Genomic DNA, 25,297 nt, shown 5'->3' with positions numbered 1-25,297 from the left:
AAGAGAATAAATGTTTACTGTTGTTTTAAGCCATTAAGTTTTGGGTACTTTGTTACATAGCAATAAATAGTTAGCTAACCTACTCAGCAATGCATTATAAATGTGCCACTTTCCAGAGTGCAATGGAACCCACCATGGGTTCTCAGAATTGGCATTAATAATAATCATAACCTTAATATAATTCAAATGATTGTATTAATGTTGTGCTTACATTGTCCTCTTTCTTAGATGGGAACAGAGAACACCAGTTTTTGTTTTAGTAGCAATGTCCAATATTATAATATTAAAATAGCAAAATAATATCAATAAAGGAGTAAATTAATTGTGCCTATTTCACAAAGGAGAAAAAACATTGCCCCTAGGGGTGGGGCTATTGTTGTGTTAATATAATGCAAACAACAACCAGAAGGTAGCAGAAAGCAGAAGGGACATGGGATTTCTTAGTATCTGAGTTGATGTTATTCATGGTATCTTTTTTTTTTTTTTTTTTTTGCGGTACGTGGGCCTCTCACTGTTGTGGCCTCTCCCGTTGCAGAGCACAGGCTCCGGACGCGCAGGCTCAGCGGCCATGGCTCACGGGCCCAGCCGCTCTGCGGCATGTGGGATCTTCCCAGACCGGGGCATGAACCTGTGTCCCCCGCATCGGCAGGTGGACTCTCAACCACTGCGCCACCAGGGAAGCCCTATTCATGGTATCTTAATAATTAGAGGCATACAATAATGACAAGGATTCTGATATTAGTTATAAATTATAACTATTAATTATACTTCAATAAGAATATAATTGTAGAATTAAGTAAAATAGTTAATAAGTGGTATGGTATGGTGTATGGTATGGTACGGCATATGGTATGGAAAGTGGGGTGAGCTCAGGTGGGGTAGGATATAATATAGATAACAGTCACTCCAGCACAAGTAGCCCTATTGAATGCTGAGGATGCAGGTCTCAGCTCACCCTGACATTAGGGCAAGTGCCCATGACAACATTGGCTTTAACCAGACCTTAGCCACAGGGTCCACACCTGCCACACTAGGCCTGGAATCCTCCGCCCTGCCACCTTCCCCTTGTCCCCTGGGTTTCATATCCACTGGTGGCTCCTCTGACAGAGCAGGCAGGACAGACTGGACTGAATGATGGGTTACGAGATTGAAAGTGCTGGGGTGGATGCTGCCAGGATGGCCCCCTGCCTGTGTGTCCCCCACTATTGTCCTCCCTGCTCTACATAGCCTACCCACCACAACCTGGAGGAGGCTTAGTAAGGAGACACAGCGCTAACTTGTGGATGCTGGGGGAGGATGCAGGTCAGATACGCTGGGGAGGGGAAGGATGGGATGGCCAGGGGAGAAAGGGCGTGGTTGTGCCGGGGCATAAGGAGGGGAATTAAATCTCAAATTAGAGGACCTATAACCAACCCACCCTCCTACCCCCTCCATCCTCCCCACAAATTTAGCTCACTGTGTGGAGCACTTGGTCAACCTCACTGCTATTGTTATCATTCATTCATCCATTTAACAAATTTGTACTGAGTTTCTACTTCGTGCTAGAACCATGCTGGCTGCCTTGGACACAGCAGGAGAAAGACAAAGTCCTGACATAATGAGGGTGATGGTCCAGTGGGGAGGGAGGAATGATAAATCAAAAAAAAGAAACATTTAATATTAGGTCAGACGGTGGTACTTGCAACACAAAGATAGTACAAAATAGGAAGTGACCCCAAGAAGTGTGTTACTTCATATACAATGGTGTGTGTATGTGTGAACTCTCCAAACAGGAGAGGACAGCAAACTGTATGAACACTGGGGAAGCAGAGTACTCTCAGAGAACACAGCCAGGCAAAGGCCCAAAGAAAAACAAGGCTTCAGCCATGTTAAGAACAGCCAGAATGGGCGTGTTGACAGATAGTAAAAACGTTGACCAGCTACAACTGCAGGTTCTTCAGACCCTATGGCCTCTTTTATTATAGTTATAACTTTACATTAAATGTAAACATGTAAAAATACAAATAACTGAAACTTTATGTGAAAGATTGATATACAAAATAGAAAAAAATTACATACTCCAATATATAATCATACAGTACATATTACATTCATATAAAATAAACATTTTTATTGTAATAAGGAATATACAATAATAAATGGTATTACAGTGCACTATATTACAAATATACATTATTATAGTATATAATGATATGCAGTATAAAATTATAACTAATGTACAAATCTAATTATGTATAGATATTTATAATCTAATTTCTAATAAGTCTTTTATCAAACATAATTTAAATTATCACACGGTAAAACATAATACTTTTGAGATTCATCCACGTTGTAACTTGTGTCAATGAATCATTCCTTTCTCTGGTGTCATAAATCACCCTTTTTATGGCTGAGTAGTATTCCATTGTACAGATATACTACATTGTGTTTATTCACCCACTGATGGACATTTGGGTTGTTTCTAATTTTTTGGTGATTATGAATGCAGTTTCTGTGAACATTCGAGTACATAATTTCTCATTTCTCTAGGATAAATACCTAGGAGTGGGATTGCTGGGTCATAGGATAAGTATATCGTTAACTTTATAAGAACTTGTGAAACTTTTGTCCAGAGTGGAGATACCATTGTATATCATTCCCATCAGCAATGCATGCAAGTGTCTATTGCTTTACATCCTTGCCAACTTTTGTACTGTTATTTATTGCCATTCTGATAAGTGTGTAGTAGTATGTCATTATGGTTTTAATTTGCATTTTCCTGATGACTAATGATGTTGAATGTCTTTTCATCAGCATACTTCCATTTGTATCTCATACAACCATATGGATGAATCTCAAATACACTAAATGCAAGATGTCAGACTCCAAAGGAGACACATTTTTACATATATATGTATACACACACATTTATATGACATGTAAAAAAGGCAAAACTATAGAAACAGGAAACGGATCAGTGATTTCGAGGGGATGGGAGTGGATAGAGAGATTGATTAAAAAGGGATAGGAGGGAATTTAGGGGAGTGAAGGAACAGTTCTCTTGGTTGTGATGTTGATTACATTTGTACACATTTGTCAGAACTGTACACTTTTAAGGGTGACTATTACTGTGTGTAAATTATACCCCAATAAAGCTGAATTTAAAAATATCTCAGTACTATAATATTATGTTACAGTAAATATAAAAGAGAAATAATTGAAAGTAATTTACAATAAAATAACATACATTTCCCTCTGTGAGGTTTTGGTACAGCCATACAGAGGTTGATCTTGTGTCAACTTATAACTAGTAATATCATTAACAACAGGGACCCTCTCATTTGTCTCCACTAGCCCTACTCCCCTCAAGTGACCCATATTAAGTCAATTCATCCTCCATAACTCTATTTTACAGGTGAGGCAACTGAGGCTCAGGGGAGGTTACTGGGCATCAGGGTTGGCACCTGGATATGAATCCACATCGACAGCTTTCACTATTCTGCTTGTTTCATTCCTCTTGTAGTAAATGGGAAGCTGTTTGTGATCTCCTGGGTCTCCCAGAGCCTCCCCAGCCTACTCCAGACCAACAATTCCCTGGAGGGTGTCTATGAGGCTAGGACCTGATCCTCATACCTTCTCCATCCCCCAGGGTTCCTGTCCAGGCAAACAGTGGGGACTTGGAGAAGCAATACTGGGGGACTTGCAGTAGCCACACTAAGTGGCTTCATGAAGCAATGTGGGCAATGGGGAATCAGTAGACACTGTGTTACTGAGGGCCAATAGGGAAAGAGCAGATATTACCAGGATTTAATGGAAGAGTCACAGATACTGTATTAGTGGGTAATGGGCACCAACAGACTTTGTGCCAGTTGTTAATGGGGGTCCTACAGAGATGGCTAATGTGAAGTTTATGGTGCCTTATCAGTCATTGCCCTTATCTGGGGAGAGGGAAGCAGGTTAATGGCACACACCAGTGTTCAGAGTATAGGGGGCATCACCACATACTGTGTTGGGGATGGTTACAAACACTGTTAGGTGGAGTAATGGAAGATAACTGGTCACCATCATTGTGATGGACAACAAATGGAGGGAAACACAAGCCATCCTGATAGAGGTGTAATGAAAGAATCAGGAGATAATGTTAAAAGTTGGATTAGGTGGGGTATATCATGGTTTCCTACTCTGAGGATTGTAATAAGCGGTCATCAGTTACTATTTGGTGAAAGTGGGGATAAATAGGGAGTATGGAGGTTATCAGACTGTTTCACAAATGTGGTGAAGTAATACACATTATGCTGGAGGTAACTGGAAGAGGTAATGAGAAGATCTCCAGACACTATTTCCTGTAATAAGAGGTGACAAACACAGTGATGGAGTAAAGTCAAAGGGGGATAATGGAGGGTGTCCAGACATTGTGCTGGGGTAGGTTAAGAAGGGGGTAATGGAGAGATCTCCAGACACTCTCCTGCGGGATCAGCAAACACTGTCCTAAGTTGGGGGAAAATGGTGGGTCGTAAAACACTGAGTGAAGCCCCAGAAGTAGTGCTGAATGAGGTAAAAGGGGGTAGTGGGTCACCAGATACTGTTCTAACATAGAGAAGGGTGTACAGTGGCTCATCAGATACTGTGAAGGGGTGAGATAAAGGGGAGCTAATGATGGATTAGACATGGATCTAAGGTGTGGTAATGGGATATGTCACTAATCACTGCCCAATTTGGGTGAGGGGATTACAGGAAAATCCTTAGACCTGTCCCCTTAACCAGGTTCTGTCCCCATTCTCAACCCTCATGCTGCTATTCACAAAGGTGAGAACATTTCTGTACAACCCAACTGTTTCCCACTCTCAGCGTTGCCAATGGACTGACTTGAAGGAAACATTTTGCTGGTTCATTTGGCCACCCAGCAGCTGAGCTTTCAATCAGACCCTCTGCATGCACCACTGCTGCCCCAGTCTTAGGTTGCACACCTAACTTCTAAGGAAGGTCAACCCTTCTCTGCTCTTGGCCTCTCCATATTATTAGCTTTGGGCATACCTGTCAGGGCATGATAAGCAGGTCTGTAGGTCAGGTTACGGGGTAGACAAGGCCCCATCAAGGTGCAATTGGGGTAAGGCAGGACTGTGCATGCTCGGGCAGAGTGAGTGGGCTCTTTTGTGATCACTTTGGAGCTGACTGTGGTATTTCAGAACCATTGAAGGGAATCCTGAAACATCAAGCATCAAGTCCCATCTATGTGGGACTGAGTTCCTGTGCCTCAGTCCCTTCTTTAAATGGGCTGGCATCAGAGCAAAAGGTTTCCAATGATGTTACAACTTTTAGAACAGGAAGGAGGCACAGCCCAGGTAAAGACTGGGGGTGAAAAAGCCTTGTGTGTTTTAGACAAGTTGGTTCTCCCCATCGGAGTATCTTATGCTGCAATACAGAAAGGATCAAAGGGAAGTCATGGGATGAGCATGGTCAACACTCCACAACGTGCACTCATAGAAGGACTGTTGTATGTCAGGCATGGGTCTAGGCTCACAACGATGAACAAAATGGGGAAAAACATTCTAGAGTGGGAACCATAGACAAATAAGTGAAATATACAGGGCATCATGGTAATAAGTGCTATGGAGAGGATAAAGGACGAAGGGGAGGATGATGGAATTTTAAGCCAGACAGGCAGGGGAGGGCAGGGCAGGCCTCTGTGAAGATATGCCATTGGAAGAAAGACACAATGGAGTAAACCACAGAGATATAATGAGGAACTGTTCTCTTTGAAGAGGGCACTGCAAATGCAAAGGCCCTGAGGCAGGACCTAACCTGATGCGTTTGAGGCACATGGGGGAGAAGGTCCTTGAAGAGTGCATGGAATGAAGATGGGTAGAGAGGAGACAGTGAAGGTATGTTGGGGTTTGTTTTAATGAGTTATTGATTCATTATTGTCATTATAAAGGTCAAGTCATTAAGGAAGGCAAATGAGCTGGAAGGACTATAAAACTGTAACAGCAAAAGGGAGACCGAGGTGAAGAGTTGACTGAGGTGACCTGAACATTCTTACTTCAGAAGCTTTCCTGAAGGTAATGGGAGCTCACAGGACACTATACTGGGGGCTAATTAAGGGTCAGTAAGTCTGGGAGATAATGGTAGTCAACACGAATAGGCAGTCATAATGCAATTATAGGGGTCAGAAGACAATGTGCTGTGTGAAAGTTGAAAACACTCTACTGGTGGCTAATAAGGGGGGGGGTACCATTCATGGTGCTAGAGGATAATGGGGGAGTCAACATACACTCTGAGGTTTATATCTGTATACATAAATAATTTTTTTATTGTGGCATCCCTTTCTTGATAAAAATATGCAATGGGGGATTAGATACACAGACCATGTTTGATTCAACAGAAGAATGACACACAAAATTCTGTTAGGCAATGTGTTCTGCAACAAACATCTCACAGAACTTAGGGTTTATCGTTATCGTATATATTATGCTGTTCTACCATTCAACTTGTTGGCATATTATCTATTCCACAGTAAGCAGGATTATCATTAGCATGACTTCACATAATGTTTCCAGTGCAGAATTTGCTAACAGTGTTCGGTTACAGTTTTCATGAGAAGGCTTCTTCTAATGTACCAAACTGACAAAGTTCCTTCTCAGTATGAATGCCCCAAGGTTTACTGAGGCTGGTGACAATATGGGAAGGGGTCCTCCCATTCAGGGTCCTTTCAGAGGTCCTCTTCTGTATAGTAATGTATGACATTCTGATGAAGCATTTCTAGTTACGATAATATGCATATTTTTCTGTTGCACAAATTCCATAATGTAAAATAAAATCTGATCTCACTGAGGTTTTCTCAGAATGTTTCTCTCAAGTGTGAATACTCTGATGCATGCTGAGAACTGATTTCTGAACAAAGCCTTTCCCACAGACTACACACTTATAGGGTTTGTCTCCAGTGTGTGTTGTCTGGTGTTTGTTCAAATTTGATCTGTCAGTGAAGGCCTTCCCACACTCAGCACACACATAAGGCTTCTCTCCTGTGTGAATTCGTTGATGCACTTGGAGCTGTGATTTCTTAGTGAACGATTTACCACAGTCACTGCATTCATAAGGTTTCTCTCCAGTATGAATCCTATGATGTATAATCAGTTCTGACTTTTGTCTGAAAGTCTTTCCACATTCAGAACAAATGTAGGGCTTTTCTCCGGTATGAGTTTTCTGATGTTTACTGAGATTTGACCTGCCACTAAAGGCTTTCCCACATATAGCACACACATATGGTTTTTCTCCTGTGTGAATTGGTCGATGCACCAGGAGCTGAGACTTGGACGTGAAAGATTTCCCACAATCATTGCATTCATAAGGTTTCTCTCCAGTATGAATTCTCTGATGAGTAATAAAGTTTGACTTCCGGATGAAGGCTCTTCCACACTCAGTGCACACATAGGGTTTCTCTCCTGTATGAATTTTCTGATGCACAATGAGTATTGATTTCTGGTTGAAGGCTTTCCCACATTCATGGCATTCATATTGTCTCTCTCCAGTGTGAATTTTCTGGTGTATATTGAGGTGTGACTTCTGGGTGAAGGCTTTTCCACAGGTATTGCATTCGTAAGGTTTCTCCCCAGTATGAATTCTCTGATGTGTAATCAAGTCTGACCTTTGTGTGAAGGCCTTGCCACATTTAGGACATATATAGGATTTCTCTCCTGTATGAGTTTTCTGATGTGTAATGAGATTTGACCTGTTGGTAAATGCCTTCCCACATTTAGTGCACATATAAGGTTTCTCTCCTGTGTGAATTCGTTTATGCACGTGAAGTTGTGACTTGGAAGTAAAGGATTTCCCACAATTACCACATTTATAAGGTTTCTCTCCTGTATGAATTATTTGATGGGCAATCAAGTGTGCCTTCTGGATGAAGGCTAGCCCACATTTCATGCATATATATGATTTTTCTCCTGTATGAATTCTCTGATGCACTGTGAGTGCTGACTTCTGAGTGAAGGCTTTTCCACAATCACTGCATTCATAAGGTTTCTCTCCGGTGTGAATTCTCTGATGTATAATCAACTCTGACCTGTACGTAAAGGCCTTACCACATTCAGTACATATGGAAGATTTCTCTCTCATTTGTACTTTCTTATGTGTATTGAGGTTGGAACTATTGTTGAAAACCTTCCCATATTCGTTGCATATAGACGGTTTCATTCTTGTGTGAGTTCGTTGGTGTACCTGCAGTTGTGACTTGGAAATGAAGGGCTTCCCACAGTTACTGCATTCATATGGTTTTTCTCCAGTATGAATTCTTCGGTGCGCAATCAAGTGTGTCTTCTGGATGAAGGCCTGTCCACATTCAATACATATATAGGATCTCTCGCCTGTATGAATTTTCTGATGCATCTTGAGTGTGGACTTCTGCGTGAATGCTTTGCCACAATCACTGCACTCATGGTGTCTCTCTCCAGTATGAATTTTCTGATGTATACTAAGATCTGAGTTATAAGAGAAGCCTTTCCCACATTCACTGCATTCATAGAGTTTTTCTCCAGTATGAATTCTCTGATGCCTGAAAAGAGAAGATACTTGGAAAAAGGCTTTCCCACATTCACTGCACTTATAGGGCTTCTCTCTAGTATGAGTTCTCTGATGTGTAATGAATTCTGGCTTCTGTACAAAAGCCTTCCCACAGTCAATACATACATACAGTTTTTCTCCTGTATGCACTTTCAGATGTACCTTGAGTTGTGACTTCTGGGTGAAGATATTTCCAAATTCAGCACATTCATAAGATTTTGCCCCAGTATGACTTTTCTGATGTTGACAGGGTACTTGTTTATAGCTGAGGATTTTTCCACATTGATTATGGCCCCATAATTTCTCTCCTGTTGGAGTACACTCATGTTTAGTACAGGAAGAAATTTTACCATATTCAGTAATCTTATTAATGTTCTTTGATCCACTGTTTCTATTATGACTGTGTAAATCTAAATTATGGCTTAAAGCACTTCCATATAAGTCACACTGATGAGGTCTCTTTGGGAAAGGAATGTTTTGGCTCACATGAATTATTTTTCTGTCTTTATATTCATAATCCCTCTTTATAGTCAATATTTTCTTGATGAAAGCAACATCTCTTAAAGATTTTTCTCTTTGTTGATAGCTCTCTATCTGGTCATCAATCTGCCACAATTCTTCTAGAATAAAATACAATAAAATGACACTTGTAGCATCACCTTTCCTCTCAATGTAGAAAGAAGTTTTTCAGAAATTCTCTGTGAGGTTTGAAACCGAAACTCTCCTTCTCAAAGGAGAATGAGATGATTTTAGCTCAAAGAGCAGCTAGCAGAGGCAAGAGAAGAGGGTCATATGGTTCATCCAGGTTGAACACAGTGAAAACGGTGAGGGTGGATCATTGGCTGAGAAGACTTGGTGATAGTGGTGATAGGAAACATTCTGGGATACAATTCAGTTTATTTAGAAAATAAACTTTATGAACTCAATGCACTGTGCCAGGAAGTGAAAAAAGGCAAAGAACAAGATATATAGCACAATAATATTTATATAAACTAATAATACATACCCCAAGTCACTTTAAATATGAACTTAAAAATATGTTTCTATCATATAAAACAATTGCCTATGATGGGAAGTGAGATGAGTATGGGGAAAAGAAGGAATAATGAATAAATTGAAAAAATAAAATAATAGAGAATCCTTACCCATACTGATGATGATAGTGTGTCCTGAATGAAGACATGATTAAACTCAAACCTCATCATGTGAAGTACAGAAATAAAGCAATTTCAAAAATCAGCCAACCAGGTAGACAGCCCCCAGTCAGTGTGAAGTCTCAATCAACCTTGGAAGGAAGTCAGAAAGGTACTCCTAAAGGTTAAGCAACAGTGACCTCTAAGTCATCAGTTGGATGAAAGACATGGGGAATGGGAAAGTGAGAAATCTTAAGTCAGTGACTATGGAGAAAAAAGGAAGAGAGCATGATTGGAGATAAAGTTCCAAAGCATCTCACAATGAGAAAGAAAGAAATGAAAGAGGACTAGCAGGAGCGGGAGTGTGTGACATATAGTAACTTTTAAAGAAAGCAAATCCATGAATAGCTGAATACATAAAGAATGAATCTTGGACAATGCGGAAGGCAGAAAGAAAAAAAGAATGTTAGAGAAAAGGAGCATAACCAAGAAAAAAAGAAAATATTCATTGAGGCAGGTTGGCATGTGATCCAGACGCCAAAAAGCCAAGGAAGAAGACAGTTAGAAACGACAAAGGCATTTTTATAGAAGGCATTTAGTTATTTGAAAGGCCGATATCAAGGGTCCTCAAATAATACAAAAAAATCAGAACCTTCCAGAAGAGTCAGCTTAATAGCATTTCAAAGATGCCAGTCTTTCTCAAGATGGCTGAGATTTACTTCCCTGTCTCCCATCAGTCTGGGTCACACTCACTCACCTGGACAGCTCTGATGTGGGCTCTCACCCTGCAGTGCCCATGGCTCCTTTCCTTGCTCCAACATGAAAACCTCTGTTTCAGGAACTTGATACCCTGTTCATGAGAAATGATAAAGGGTGTGGGTCCAGCTAATTGTGTTACAGAGCCCAACCAATAGTCTTGTTCAATGAGGCTTTGTTCTACAGGAAAGTAACAGTGTATCTCTGAGAACAGAGTACAGTTAACCCTTGAACAACAGGGCTTTGAACCACATGGGTCCAACTTATAAGTGGATTTTACCGAAAATATTGGAAAATCTTTTGGAGATCTGTGACAATTTGAAAAAACTCAGACAAACTTCATAGCCTAGAAATATCAAAAAATGTTTTAAAAAAGTTAGGTATGTCATGAATTTTGTAGCCACCTCCTATTGCTATTGCAGTGAGCTCAGTGCTGTAAATATCCACTTAAAATCCCTAATCATTGCCTCATGAGCAGTCCCTCTCTCCAGTAAATTGTGTATAGCAGTAAAAAGTAATCTCTCTGGGTTCTCACATATGTTTCATGTTTATTGCAATACCATAAACCTTGAATAATATCACGGGACCTATACTAACATACTAAGTGCCACTAGCGATGCTGGAAATGCTCCCAAGAACAGAGAAAATTCATGACGTTACAAGAAAAAGCTGAATTGCTTGATTGAGGTCTGCAGCTGTTGTTGCCAGCCATTTCAAGATAAATGAATTAAGTGTAAAAACCATTGTAAAAAAAAAAAGAAATACATGAAGCATATACCAGCAGACACAAAAACCCTGCATCTTTTTTTTTTTTTTTTTTGACTGCACTGCATGTCTTGTGGGATCCTAGTTCCCCAACTAGGGAGCACTGAATCCAGGCCCTGAGCAGTGAGAGAGTGGAGTCCTAACCATTGGACTGCCAGGGAATTCCCACCATGCACTTTTTAAGAAACACTTTTTTTTATCTTGTATTAAAAATGTAGTTTTTATGTGGGTACAGGATTGTTATAAGAAAAGCATTCCAGGACTTTGCTGGTGATCCAGTGGCTAAGACTCCACGCTCCCAATGCAGGGGGCCTGGGTTCGATCCCTGGGCAGGGAACTAGATCCCACATGCCACAACTAAGAGTTCACATGTGCAACTAAAGACCCCGCAATGTCACAACGAAGATCCTGCATGCTGTGAATAAGACCTGGCACAGCCAAATAAATAAATAAATATATTTTTTAAAAAGCATATCTATAGATTCTAATATGATTTGAGAAAAAGCAAAGTCATTATATGGTAACTTAAAGCAAAAGGAAGGTGAAGGGCTTAAAGCTAGAGAATTTAATGCCAGTAAAGGATGGTTTGATAATTTTAGAAAGAGGTTTGACTTTAAAAAGAGATAAGAGAAGCAGCTTCTGATGACCGAAAGGCAGCAGATAAGTTCCTAGATGCCATAAAGAAAATCATTCAGGAGAAAAAAGATATCTGCCTGAACTTGTTTTTAATGCAGATGAAAGTGCCATATTCTGGAAAAAATGCCACAAAGGACTAAGGAAGAGAAGCGAGCACCAGGACAGGAAACTAAATCCTAACTAACTCCCCTGTTTCGTGCAAGTGCAGTCAAGTTTATGATTAGGACAACCCTTATCTATAAAGCTGCTAACCCCTAAGCCTTGAAAGGAAAAGATAAACACCAGCTGCCAGTCTTTTGGTTGTAAAACAAGAAGGCCTGAACAACAAGAACTTTCTTTCTGAATTGGTTCCATTGATGCTTTGTCCCTGGAGTCAGTAAGTACCCAGCCAGTAAGGGACTGCCTTTTGATATTGGACAATGTCGCTGGTCACCCAGAACCCCATGAGTTCAACACCAAAGGCATTGAAATGGTCTACCTGCCCCCAAACACAACATCTTTAATTCAGCCCCTAGATCAGGGGGTCACAAGGACCATTAAGGCTTATTACACATGGTAGTCTATGGAAAGGATTGTCAACACTGTGGAAGAGAAACTTGATAGAGAGAACATCATAAAAGGCTGGAAGGATTACACCACTGACGATGCCATCGTTGTTATAGAAAAAGCCATGAAAGCCATCAAGCCTGAAACAATAAATTCCTGCCAGAAAAGCTGTGTCCAGATGTTGTGTATGACTGCATAGGATTTACAACAGAGCAAATAAGGGAAATCAAGAAAGACATTGTGAATAAGGCAAAAAAGGTGGGGGTGAGGGTGTGGAGGATTATCTTGGAGAAATTTAAGAGCTAATAGACATCACAGCAGAGGTTTGATGAATCTGAGGGCTTTCAAACCAATGCCAGATGATTAGAAAGAAAACATGAAGAAGCAGTGCCAGAAAACAAGTTGACATTAGACAGTCTGGCAGAAGGGTTCAGATTTACTTAAGACTGCTTTTGACTTCTTTTACCACATGGACCTTTCTATGATATGGGCACTGAAACTAAAGCAAATGGTGGAAGAAGAGTTGGTATAAAAATATAGAAATATTTTTAGAGAAATGAAAAAGCAAAAAAGTTAGAAATTATGATGTATTTCCATAATGTTACATCGAGTGTGCCTGTATCTCCTGCCTCCCCTCTTCCACCTCCCCCACTTCTTCCACCTCTGCCATCCCTGAGACAGCAAAACCAACTCCTCCTCTTCCTTCTCCTCCTCAGCCCATTCAATGTGAAGACAACGAGGATGAAGACCTTTATGATGATCCACTTTCACTTAAAAAGGAGTAAAGAATCATCATGCTGTACAGTTAATAAACTTATCTGTTGTATATACATGTGTCTTCCTGTAAAAATCTAATAACTGTACGGCAAGGACTGTATGAGGAGTTTGTGTGTCATCGTCATCATCATTGACTAAGTATTCATCACGTAGAACACCATGTACAAGACTTGTATTGAGGTGGACAGCCTATCCTTACATAGGCATAAGGTGAGTGCCATTTAATATAAAATTAATAAGTGTTAGTTTTCTTACTGTTTTATAACTCTGCTTTCCAAGAAGTGCATTATTGTACAGTATGCCTCTCTTGTAATTGGAGAAACTGGGTATCAGCCTATCATCACAGGTAAGTGTTTTTTTTCTTAATGTAACAATGTTTCCAATACTGCATTATGAATATGACTATAATACTGTATGCCATAAAAATTTTATAACACTTTATTCATTACTGTATAGGCTAGGCTACCATGAAATCATCATATCAATTACACTAGGCTACCATAAAGCAATCATATTGCTACTTCTTCATTATCAATACATGAATCATTCATTACACCTATAAATAAATATGAATTTCTTTTTCACATTACCTTTTCATTTTTGATGTCTAGTGTTGTAATATATATAACATCTATAGTGCTTTGTATCATTTAAGACAATATTGATGTAGGCATTGACAGACGATTCACCTTATAAACAGATGACATAAACTTACAGTATTGATAAATACAGTACAGTAAATGTATTTTCTCTTCCTTATGATCTTCTTAATAACCTTTTCTCTAGCTTGCTTTATTGTAAGAATACAGTATATAATACGTATAACACACAAAATATACGTTAATTGACTTTATGTTATTGGTAAGCCTTTCAGTCAACAGTAGACCATTAGGAGTTAAGTGTTGGCAAGTCAAAAGTTGTATGTGGGGCTTCCCTGGTGGCACAGTGGTTGAGAGCCCCCTGCCGATGCAGGGGACACGGGTTCATGCCCCGGTCCAGGAAGATCCCACATGCCATGGAGCGGCTGGGCCCGTGAGCCATGGCTGCTGAGCCTGCGCGCCCGGAGCCTGTGCTCCGCAACGGGAGAGGCCACAACAGTGAGAGGCCCGCGTACCGCAAAAAAAAAAAAAAAAAAAGTTGTATGTGAATTTTCAACTGTGCCAGATCTGCACCACTAACCCTTGTGTTGTTCAAGGGTCAACTGTAAAATTCAGAGTGCCCAAAAGGGATAAAGAATCCTGGACAAATCAAGGACAAAACCATCATATAAGTCAGGTGTCTCACAGCATTCAGCAACTGAGAATAAAAACACTCTCAGTGGGGCCCTTCTTTCAGACACTCAGGTAACTGTGCTTACCTACTGAGAGCAGGTGGCTATAGGTCTCCAGCATCACATCCCGGTACAGGTTTTTCTGATCAAGGTCTAGCTGCTGCCACTCCTCTCTGCTGAAATCTACAGCCACATCCCTGAAGGACACTGATCCCTGTAAGGGCACATTCCTGTTCAGCATGAATAGTTAGTTTTGGGGGATGGAGAGACTATATTTAGGAATATGGAACTCAGGTTTTGTTGTTATTAATTTACCTCCTCTGTTTAAAAACTCACCCCCCATTTCCCTAACATTTTATTATGAAATTTTACAAACATACAGAAAATTTAAAATAATTGTGTAGTGAAAACCTATATAACCACCACTTAGAATCTATCCCTAACAATTTACTCCAGTTGTTTTACCACACATTTACCCATCCTTTTACCCATCCATCAATCCATATTACTTTTTTGTGCATTTCAAAGTAAACTATAGATGCCAGTACACTTCCTCTTAAATACTTCAGAATGCAAATCATTAAGTAGAGTATAACATTTTTTTACCTTTTTTAGGTAAGCTTTTCATACAATGAAATGCACAAGTCCTCAGAGTACCATTTGAAGTTTTGACAAGTGTATACACCTGTGTAATCCAGGAACTTTTTAAAAAATGGTATTGCATATAGGGTGTATATTAAATATCTAGTTTTACATAATATTTTATGGAAGAAAGAAAGCCAGTAAAGAATTTCTGCTATTGTTCTATACTATGGTCAGTCAATTACTCGTTTTTCAAAACTGAAGATTGAAATAGGCTCTCTTGTAGCTTTCTAGCAACTGGATGAATGACCTGTGATACAATTTCTGAGCAATTTAGGACCAGCCATTATGCTAGCCCTGGGAACACAAATATGAATTATTTATGTTTCTAATCTTCTAGCAACTTAAAAGACTTGGAAAATAAACAAGACCTATGTTTTAAAAGAAAAGTAAAAGAAGACACAAGTTCACTAAAGTGTCAAAAAGTAAATCTCTATGTGGAACACACTGAGGTCCCCAAAAAGGAAAAATACATTCCACATGGGGGTGTAAGTTTATTATTAGTTGAGGAACTTAAGTTGGAAGATGAGAAGTATAACACAGAATGGGGAGGTGAGGAAGGTCATTTCCCAGAAAAGACAAGCAAAGGTGTGGCTATAGGAAAATACATGATGAGTTTGGAGAATAGCAAATAGCTCTATGTAAATGAAGAGAAGTCTGCATGACAAGCCAGGAAGGTGGTTATGGGAAAAACAGTTTGCTCATAGAACAAGTATGAATTTTCCATTTTAAGTAAAGGTAATTAAGGTAGTCAGATTTATATTAAACATTTTTTTGTATAAGATCTGTATTGCAGAATAACCAAATAAATGATGAGGAACAGTTCCTTACAAAATGATTTCTGGCTAAAAAATGAAGAAGTTAGGATAGAATTAGAATACTATCATCTCATAACTCCTAATGAAATAATGAGTTTAGACAATAATCATTAAGGGTTGCTCAACTGTTTCAGGTGAAAGGCTGAAAAGAAGTTTAAAATGGATGAGTCAGCTAGTAACAATGGCATCCACTCATCAATTTTAACATCACAAAAAGAGAGATAACCATGTATTATGTGCCTCCTGACATGATCTAGTAATTAATTTCATACCACCCATTAAGTACTTTTACAAAATATAAAGAAAAATACAACCTGAATCTCATTAAGCCTCCAGATCCAACAAATCATTCATAGGTAATATGCAGTATAGAGGAATATGTTGAACAATATCAAGACCAAAACATGAGCTAAATCCAGAAGGCAGAAAATGACCTGTTTCTTCAAAAAATAAATTACAACAGAAAAAATATGGAGGAGAATCTTTATTAAAAGAGACTTCAGAGTCATACTAACCAAATGCAACTTGTGGACCGTGTCTGGCTCTTAATTAAAGCAAACCAACATTAAAAAGATATTTATGGCATGTTTCAAATTCAAATAATAACGGGGTATCAGATGATACCTAGGAATTATTGATATTATGTTTTAGGTGTGATAATGGCTTAATGGTTATGTCAAACAAAAAGGAAGAAAAAAAGAATTCTCATCTCTTAGAGATATACATCAAAGTAGTCACAGATAAAATGGTTTTCGGGATTTACTTTAAAATAATCTAGCAGCTGGGAAGGAGGGTAGTTTTAGACAATATAAGAATGACAGAATGTTGATCACTAATAAAGCTGAGTGATAGGTACAATAGATACATGGGCTCCTTATACTATTCTCTTTACTCTTCAATACATTTACATTTTTTTCATAGCAAAATGTTTTTTAAAAAACATGATCTTCCATATTAAAAAAATCTAATCTGGAAATGCATAATTAAAGGAATGGCTATTTCCACCTGAAGTCAAACACTTAAAAAAGGGATCTATAGGGACCTGAACAGCCCACACTCAGTAAATTATAGAAATAATAGACAGGGTATTATCAATGATATAGAAAAACAAACAACAGGATCTAATCAATATTTATAGAATACTCCAACCAACAACAGCAGAATACACATTCTTTTCAGGCATCCATAGAACAATGACCAAGACAGACCATATCCTAGGCTGTGAAATAAATCTCAACTGGAAAGAAATGAAATAATATGAAGTATATTCTCTGAAAATAATGGAATCAAACTAAAACTCAATAACAGAAAGACAACAGAAAAATCTCCAAAGGAATTATATTAGAAAACAGTAACAAAAGCTATCTGGAAAGTCTGGAAATACCTGGAAATTAATCAACACACTTCTAAATAACCTATAAGTCAAAGAGAAATCCTCAAAAGAAATCTAGAAAATACATAGAACTGTAAAAAAGTGAAAATACAATGTATCAAAATCTGTGGAATGCTGAAAGGGAAATTTATAGAAAAGGGGAAACAAATGATCCAAGTAAAAAATGGGCAGAGAATCTGAATAAGACATTTTTCCAAAGAAAATATACAGATTGCCAACAGATAATGAAAACGTGCTCAACGTCACTAACGATCAGGGTAATACAAGTCAAATTCACAATGAGATATCACCTTACACCTGTCAGAATGTAACAACAACAAAAAAAAATCCCACAAACCCAAGAAATAATAAGTGCTGGAAAAGATGTGGAGAAAAGGGAATCCTTGTGCACTACTGGAAGAATGTCAATTGGTGCAACCACTATGGAAAATACTATGGAGGCTCTTCAAAAAATTAAAAATAGAACTGCCATATGATCCAGCAATTCTATATCTAAGTATTTATCCAAAAGAAATGAAAATGTTAACTTGAATAAATATACACACCCCCACGTTCACTGCAGCATTATCCACAATGGCCAAGACATGAAAGCAACCTGTGTCCAATGATAGGTGAATGGATAAAGAAAATGTGGTATTTATATATGCACTGGAACATTATTCAGCCATAAAAAAGAAGGAAATCTTGCCATTCTCAACAGCATGGATGGACCTTGAGGGCATTATGCTAAGTGAAATAAGTCAGACAAAGAAGGACAAATACCTCATGATCTCACTTTATGTGGAATGTAAAAAAACCAGCAACTGAAGTCATAGATACAGAGAATAGACTGGTGGTTGGAGAAGCAGGGGGCGGGTGATGGGTAAAATGGGTGAAGGTGGTCAAAAGTATAAACTTCCAGGTATAAAATAAGTCATAGGGACGTAATGCACAGCATGGTAACTATAACTATAGTTAATACTGGATTGTATATTTGAAAGTTGCTAAGAGAGATCTTGAAGGTTCTCAACACAAGAGAAAATATTTGTAACTATGTGTAGTGATGAATGAGAACTAGATTTATCATGGTGATAATTTCACAATATATACAAATATTGAATAATGTTGTATACCTGAAAATAATATGTTATACGTCAAGTACACATCAATTTTTTAAAAAAGGAAAGGGGAAAGGTCTCAAGTCAATAATCTAAATTCCTACCTCAAGAAACTAGAAAAAGAAAAGCAAAATAAACCCAAAGCAAGCAGAAAGAAGAAAATAATAGAAAACAGGTATCAAGGAAATTGAAAACAAAATAAAAAAAACTAGAGAAAAATCAATAAAACACAATGTAATTATTTTGAAAAAAATCAATAAAATTGATAAATCTTGCTGACTGACCTAGTAGTCAACCAGACTGACAAAGATAAAAAGATACAAATTACCAATGTCAGGAATGAATATCGTTACAGATATGGCAGCCATTAAAAGAAAAATAAGGGAATACAAAACTTCTATGCGAATAGAGTCAGCAACTTAGAAGAAATGCACCGATTCCTCAAAAACCACAACTACCAAAACTCAACATTATGAAATACATAAGTTGATAATCCCATAAACCATTAAATTAAATTAATAATTTAAACGCTCCTGGAAAAAAAAGTCTCCAGGCCCAGATAGTTTGGTTTTTTTTTTTTGCTGCGCCGTGTAGCATGCAGGATCTTAGCTCCCCAACTAGGGGTCAAACCCGTGCCCCTTGCAGTGGAAGCAGAGTCTTAACCACTGGATCACCAGGGAAGTCCCGAGACAGTTTTACTAGAGAATTCTACTAAACTTCTAAAGAAGAGTTAGTCTCATTTTTACACAATCCCATCCAGAAATTAAAAGAAGAGGAAACACTTCCCAACTAATTTTTTGGGGCCAGTATTATTACGCTGATACCAAAGCACTACAAAGACAGTACCAAAAAGAAAACTACAGACCAATATCTCTTGAGAACTTAGATGCAAACATCCTAAATGAAATATTGCCAAATTGGATCCAGCAATGAATAAAAAGAATCATGCATCACAATAAACTGGAATTTATCGGAGAATTCTCCGTACTATATTCTGCATGCTCTTTGAATCTATAATTATTTCAAAATAAATAAAACGTTGAAAAAATATATTGAAGAAAGTTTATTTATTCTCGTAACAGAGCATTTTGAAATGGGCAAGACCAGAAAATAAGTCACGAGAACCACTGCACAATTCAGGTGAGAGAATACAAATTTCTTACTTATCTAAAGTAAGGCTGTAGTAAGGCTATAGAAGAGATTGATACTAATTATTAAGGAGGTAAAAGTGATACCGAGTGTGAAGGTGAGAAAAAAGGACTCAGATAACTCTCAGTCATCAGTTTTGTGTTGCTGTAGATTCTGAGGTCACAGATGAATTTAAGGACTAGAGGAGGGGGCTGGGGGAAAAAGATAAATAATATATTTTGTACATACTAAGATTTAAGTGATAAAACATATACAAGGATGGACTCTAGGCAGGTGGATAGAGAGCTAGTAGGGAGATGATGATTCAGGAGTTGAATATACAGAGCAGGTCACTGAATTCAGGGTAGGGAATGAGCATGCAGGAAGGACAGGACAGAGAAAGTATTAAGGATAAGTATTAAAGATACTTGTGTTTTTAATGTCTAAAATTTTGATGCTTGAAAGCTATCTTTTTTTTTTTTTTTTTTTGCGGTACGCGGGCCTCTCATTGTTGTGGCCTCTCCTGTTGCGGAGCACAGGCTCCGGACGCGCAGGCTCAGCGGCCATGGCTCACAGGCCCAGCCGCTCTGCGGCATGTGGCATCTTCCCCGACTGGGACACGAATCCGTGTCCCCTGCATCAGCAGGCGGACTCTCAACCACTGCAGCACCAGGGAAGCCCAAAAGCTATCTTTTTTATTTCTTCATTTAACTATGTTCAGAGATTACAGTTTGCTTCTTTGTGATGTGTTGATTCTGTTTACGGGGCTTAGAACATTGCCATTTCTTTGAAAATGTTCCTTATATACTTGAAAAGAATACATATACTCTAATTTTTCTCTTTCATACACTTGCATATTCACAACCTACTCACATCAAAACCCTGGCCCCTAAACCCTATGTCATCAAGAATTAAATGGGGAATCAAGAAGATGTCATATTCGTAGCTTTGACTCCGCACCAAATGAGGTTCTTATAAACAATCTGTCCAGGAAAAATCTCCTTACTCAAAAATAACAATAAAAATCTCCTAATGTACAAAGATACTATAAGCAAAAAGAATGGAAAAAAAAGGGAGAGATTAAAAGGAACATGCTAGAAATAAATTGCCACACAATAAAACACATTCACCATGAATTCAAGGAATTCACTAAAACAATCAACTACTTAATGAAATAAATAGGGATATGAGTCCAAAGAAGAAATAATGAAAAAACAGGTTAAGAAAATGGTTATTTGAATTTTTGAAAAAAAAAAAAGGCAGAACTCAGTAAAGAAGTAAAAAAGAAAGAAAAAGTAGCACAGAAATGAAGTTCTCTCTGAAAGCAATAAAACCATTCTATGAAAACACAAAAAGTGGCAAGAGCAGATTAAGACAAGTAAGCAACATGAAATGGAAATAAGGACTTTTAAAGTAAAATAGAAAAAAAAACAAAAATAGAGTTTAATAAAAATATCCAACAAACAAAAGAATCCTTGAAGTAGTAGTATACAACTCTTATCATTATTCACAGTACAAATTTAATAGATATTGTCTAAAAGAGTAAAAGATTTAGTTCAAAAAGTTAATGCGATAAGGGTGACACTAAGAGAACTAACCAAACAAAAAAGAATCTAAACCCTCCTAATTACCAGACTGACACAGAAACAAAAGCAAAAAATACAGAGTATACAGTGAAAGATACATAAAAGAAACATCCACATCAGAAGTGTAACATAAAAAGCATCTTTCCACTGCTGTACAGAGAAATTGCACAAGGACTCCAAAGGCTGACAGTAAAAGGATAAGCAAAAGGCATATTTGGATATGCCAACATAAAGGAAATAACAGCCTCCATCTTAATATCAGACAGAGCTGAATTCTAAGAAAAGATATTAAACAGGACAAGGACACAATCCAAAATGAACTTGAGATGTCATTACTATCACTGCAACAAATTACATAGCATCAAAATTTATAAACAGAAACTATACGCAATACAGATAGAAATATACTCATGGTGGGAAACTTTAAATAATATCTCTCAGCTCCAGGAGATAAAGAGGAAAAAACAAGCCACATTGTAAAAACCTCCTAACTACATATTTTATTGATAACAAAGTCCATATCTGGAAATATTCTTTTCAAGTGACTCTGTAACATTTAGAAATATTAAACATAAAATTTGCACACATACACAAAGTTAACATTCCAAAAGCAGAATAAAATCAATGCAAACAAATCTCTCCAAAGGTGCAATCCTAATTTTATTAAAAGGAGAATTTTTTAAGTAAAAATCTTAACAACTACAAGTGAAAACATGGTAAATGGTAATTAAAGATTTGATGGGAAATTTAGTATGTTCCTAGAAATCCACCCTTTCATCTAGATTTTAAATTGAGATAAGTTATTTTTCTAGATTATTTTTGAACATTGTTTTGCTGTGAGTAGTTAATACATTTGATGTCTGAATCTATGTTCATAATTTTCAGTTCTTTTACTGTCATCGATGGGTTTAGACATCAAGGTTAATATGGTAAACAAAATAAAACAAACACCAAAAACAATGTTGGGAATAATTTTAGATATCTTTACACAAAACTTTGTTGTAAAGATCAAACTACTCCCAGAATGAATTTCCACCCCCTGGAATTCCTCCTCCTCACCTCACATGAGCTGCCATGTTCCTCTGGAGCCAGGCCCAGGGATTTCTGGTGAGAGGTCCAATTAGCTGGCATGGTCATGCTGGGTCTCAACCTTTATTCTCTCAGGAGCCTAAAGTTTGGTGGACATCTGTAAACTCAAGCAGAGCTGCTAAGAAGAGGTGAGGTGGAATCTGGAGGAAGATCTGACCCAGGGGCTCCCTGGAAAGATAATGTCCACATGGTCAGTCATCATATAAACATCTCCAGTGAACTCCAAGGTGTAGTTTCCTGAGCTAGACACCACAGGACAGTGGTTCTCAAGCTTGAGTGTGCATTCGAATCACCTGGAAGATTTGTTAAAATACAGTTAAAAATCCCCACACTCCCACCGTTTCTGATTCAGTAGGTCTAGGGTAGGGCCTGTCTCAGACTATTCGGGTTGCTCTAACAAAATACCACAGACTGGGCAGCTTATAAACAACAGAAATTTATTGCTCACAGCTCTGGAAGCTAGGAAGTCCAAGATCAAGTCCATAATCACGTTTTGATGAAGGCTCTCTTCCTGGTTCATAGCCAGCACCTTCTAGCTGTGTCTTCACATGGTGGAAGGGGCTATGAAGCTTTGTGGGGTATCTTTTATAAGAGCACTAATCCCATTCATCAGGTTTCTACTTTCATGACCTAATCATCCCCCAAAGGCCCCATCTTCTAATACCATACTTTTGGGTATTAGAATTTCAACATATGAATTTGGGGGGAACAAACATTAAGATCATAGCAGGGCCCAAGAATGTGCATTTCTAACTAGTACCCAGGTGATGCTAATGCTACTGTTCCAGGAACCATACTTTGAGAACCAGTGCTGTGGAGAACATGAAGTTTAACAAAACCTGTGATAGGTTATTAGTCATGGTAAAATATGGGAAAAAAACATGAGATATGGAGTGACATTACTGAAGATCTGAATTGCAGCTCTGCTACTTTTTGGCTATGAGAAAATGAATAAGTTATTTTTAGCTTCAGTTTCAAAAATGAGAATGAAAGTGCCTACCTCATAGAGTTACGAAAATGAAATGAGATGATGCTTACAAAATACTCAACACTTCCCTGGAATACAAAAAGCATCCAATAAATATCTGCAATTACTATGCACTATTAGATATTAAAAGTTAATATAAAAAACAATATAATCAAAGCAAGTAAAACAACAGACAATACTGATTTAGGTATGTGACAAAAGTGACATTCAGGGCTTCCCTGGTGGCGCAGTGGTTGAGAGTCCGCCTGCTGATGCAGGGGACGCGGGATCGTGCCCCGGTCTGGGAGGATCCCACATGCCGCGGAGCGGCTGGGCCTGTGAGCCGTGGCCGCTGAGCCTGCGTGTCCGGAGCCTGTGCTCCGCGACGGGAGAGGCCACAGCAGTGAGAGGCCTGCGTACCGGAAAAAAAAAAAAGTGACATTCAATTGAGTGTACACAAGACATTCATTGCATAAATGCTGCTGACATTAACTGGCCTTCCACCTGGAACAAAACAAACTAGATCTCCATTGCACACTATACATTAGACTGAATTCCAACATGAGTAAATATTTTAAGTATATGTATTTTAAAAATCTCAAAGAATATTAAAATAAATTTTAGGAGTATACGTTTGTATAACACTCTGTTGGAGTCAGAGTGATCTTATTGTACATGAGAGAAAACCCAGAAACTATAAAAGAAAAACCAAATATTTCTGATTCGATATTTCCTAATTATATGTTAAAATACACCTAATAAAAATAAAAATGAAGATATATATACACAAAATTTTCAATATGTGATGACAGGTTATCCTTATTGTTAAAAAAAAAAAAATCTAGCAATCAAGTGGAAAACAAATAAAAGCCCAGGGGAAAAAAAAGACAAAGGACATGAAAATTCACAGAAAAGTAAATTTAGATGGCAATTAACCCAAAAGGTGCCAACATTACTGACGGGAAAGTGCATTAGACCAATCAGATATAATTTTCCCTCAGAACTGTAAAAACTTTTTTTTAAATGCTGGAAAGCATTTTGGAAAATGAGCTCTTTTATAAATTGCTGGTGGGTGCTTAAATTGCTATAATATCTTTTGAGTTATTTAGTTATATCTATTATTGAAAATACACATAACTGCTCCTAATAATAGTTCCAAATATATAAAGCAGAAACTGGTTGAAGGAAGGGCAAGAGGATAAATAACCTTTCCAGTGTGAGTTTACCTTTCTCGGTAATTAATTAAGCAGACAAAATAATATATATAATGCAATCTATATGAAACAATACAATACAATTAATAAAGAATACAATTATTTTTATGTAATAGATGTGACATTTATGAAAACTGACCCTGAACTGGGCCATAAGCAATTTTTACACTCGAGCGTCACCCAGAGGCATTATTTGAAATAGAGAATGCCCTTCTAAATAATTCATGGGTCAAAGAAAACATTAACTGAAATTCAAAAAACAAAAACCCAAACACTGAAATGGGAGCAATAAAGAAAATGCTTGTATTTAAAAAGCAAGCTCATCACAGACCCCATAGATTCCCCATGCTGACGCCCCAGGCCCTATCACTGACCACAGACTCCCATCACTGGGCCCCCAAATCCCAATCACTCATCTCAAAGATATTCACCATTGCCCAGGACCCCATCACTGACCTCTCTCTGACACCCAATAACGGATGCCACAGACCCCACCCCCCACCACTGAATCCCCAAACCACCATCACTAACTCCACGGACAAGCCTTCCATCATTGACCCCACAGAATTCCTAATTAAGAGCAACCAAAATCACCTCAGAGACCTCTCGGCATTAACGTATGAAGATGCTCCTGACACAAGCCGCAAAAACGCCTCCGAGAGCCACTTCCGCTTCCAGTCGGGCCTCTAGCACCATACGGACTGTTGGTATTGCGCATGCTCTGAATTACCCTGGAAGCCACATTCCGCCAACAGTCAACACGGCGAACAGACTTTGTTAGGGACCTTGCGCGGTTTCCCTGAGAGGCGCTGTTGGGCAGAGAACATGGCTGCACCCAGTGTGCTTCTGCGTGCGGGCCGCCATCTTGGAAGCGTATCCATTCCGTACAGCGAAGGAAGAGGCCTCCTGCGGGTTTTTAGAGCGAGGCAGGGGTTGCCA

The 25,297-nt window shown here is 38.4% G+C and overlaps 1 protein-coding gene across 1 annotated transcript; it reads right to left on the bottom strand.

Annotated features, from left to right (window-relative positions):
• Positions 1–1,933: 1,933 nt before the first annotated feature.
• Positions 1,934–25,048, bottom strand: ZNF585A (zinc finger protein 585A). The gene is made up of 5 exons (XM_030874575.2): positions 24,953–25,048; positions 22,148–23,556; positions 14,512–14,638; positions 10,432–10,524; positions 1,934–9,161 (listed from the first exon to the last, which is right to left on the bottom strand). Exons 2-5 carry the CDS (start codon positions 22,223–22,225, stop codon positions 6,832–6,834), a joined length of 2,628 nt encoding a protein of 875 aa, XP_030730435.1. The 5' UTR covers positions 22,226–23,556; positions 24,953–25,048; the 3' UTR covers positions 1,934–6,831.
• Positions 25,049–25,297: the final 249 nt, after the last annotated feature.

The sequence above is a fragment of the Globicephala melas genome, chromosome 19, assembly GCF_963455315.2.
Source record: "Globicephala melas chromosome 19, mGloMel1.2, whole genome shotgun sequence".
NCBI classification, from domain to species: Eukaryota; Metazoa; Chordata; class Mammalia; order Artiodactyla; family Delphinidae; genus Globicephala; species Globicephala melas.
This window is presented reverse-complemented; position numbering and strand designations above follow the sequence as displayed.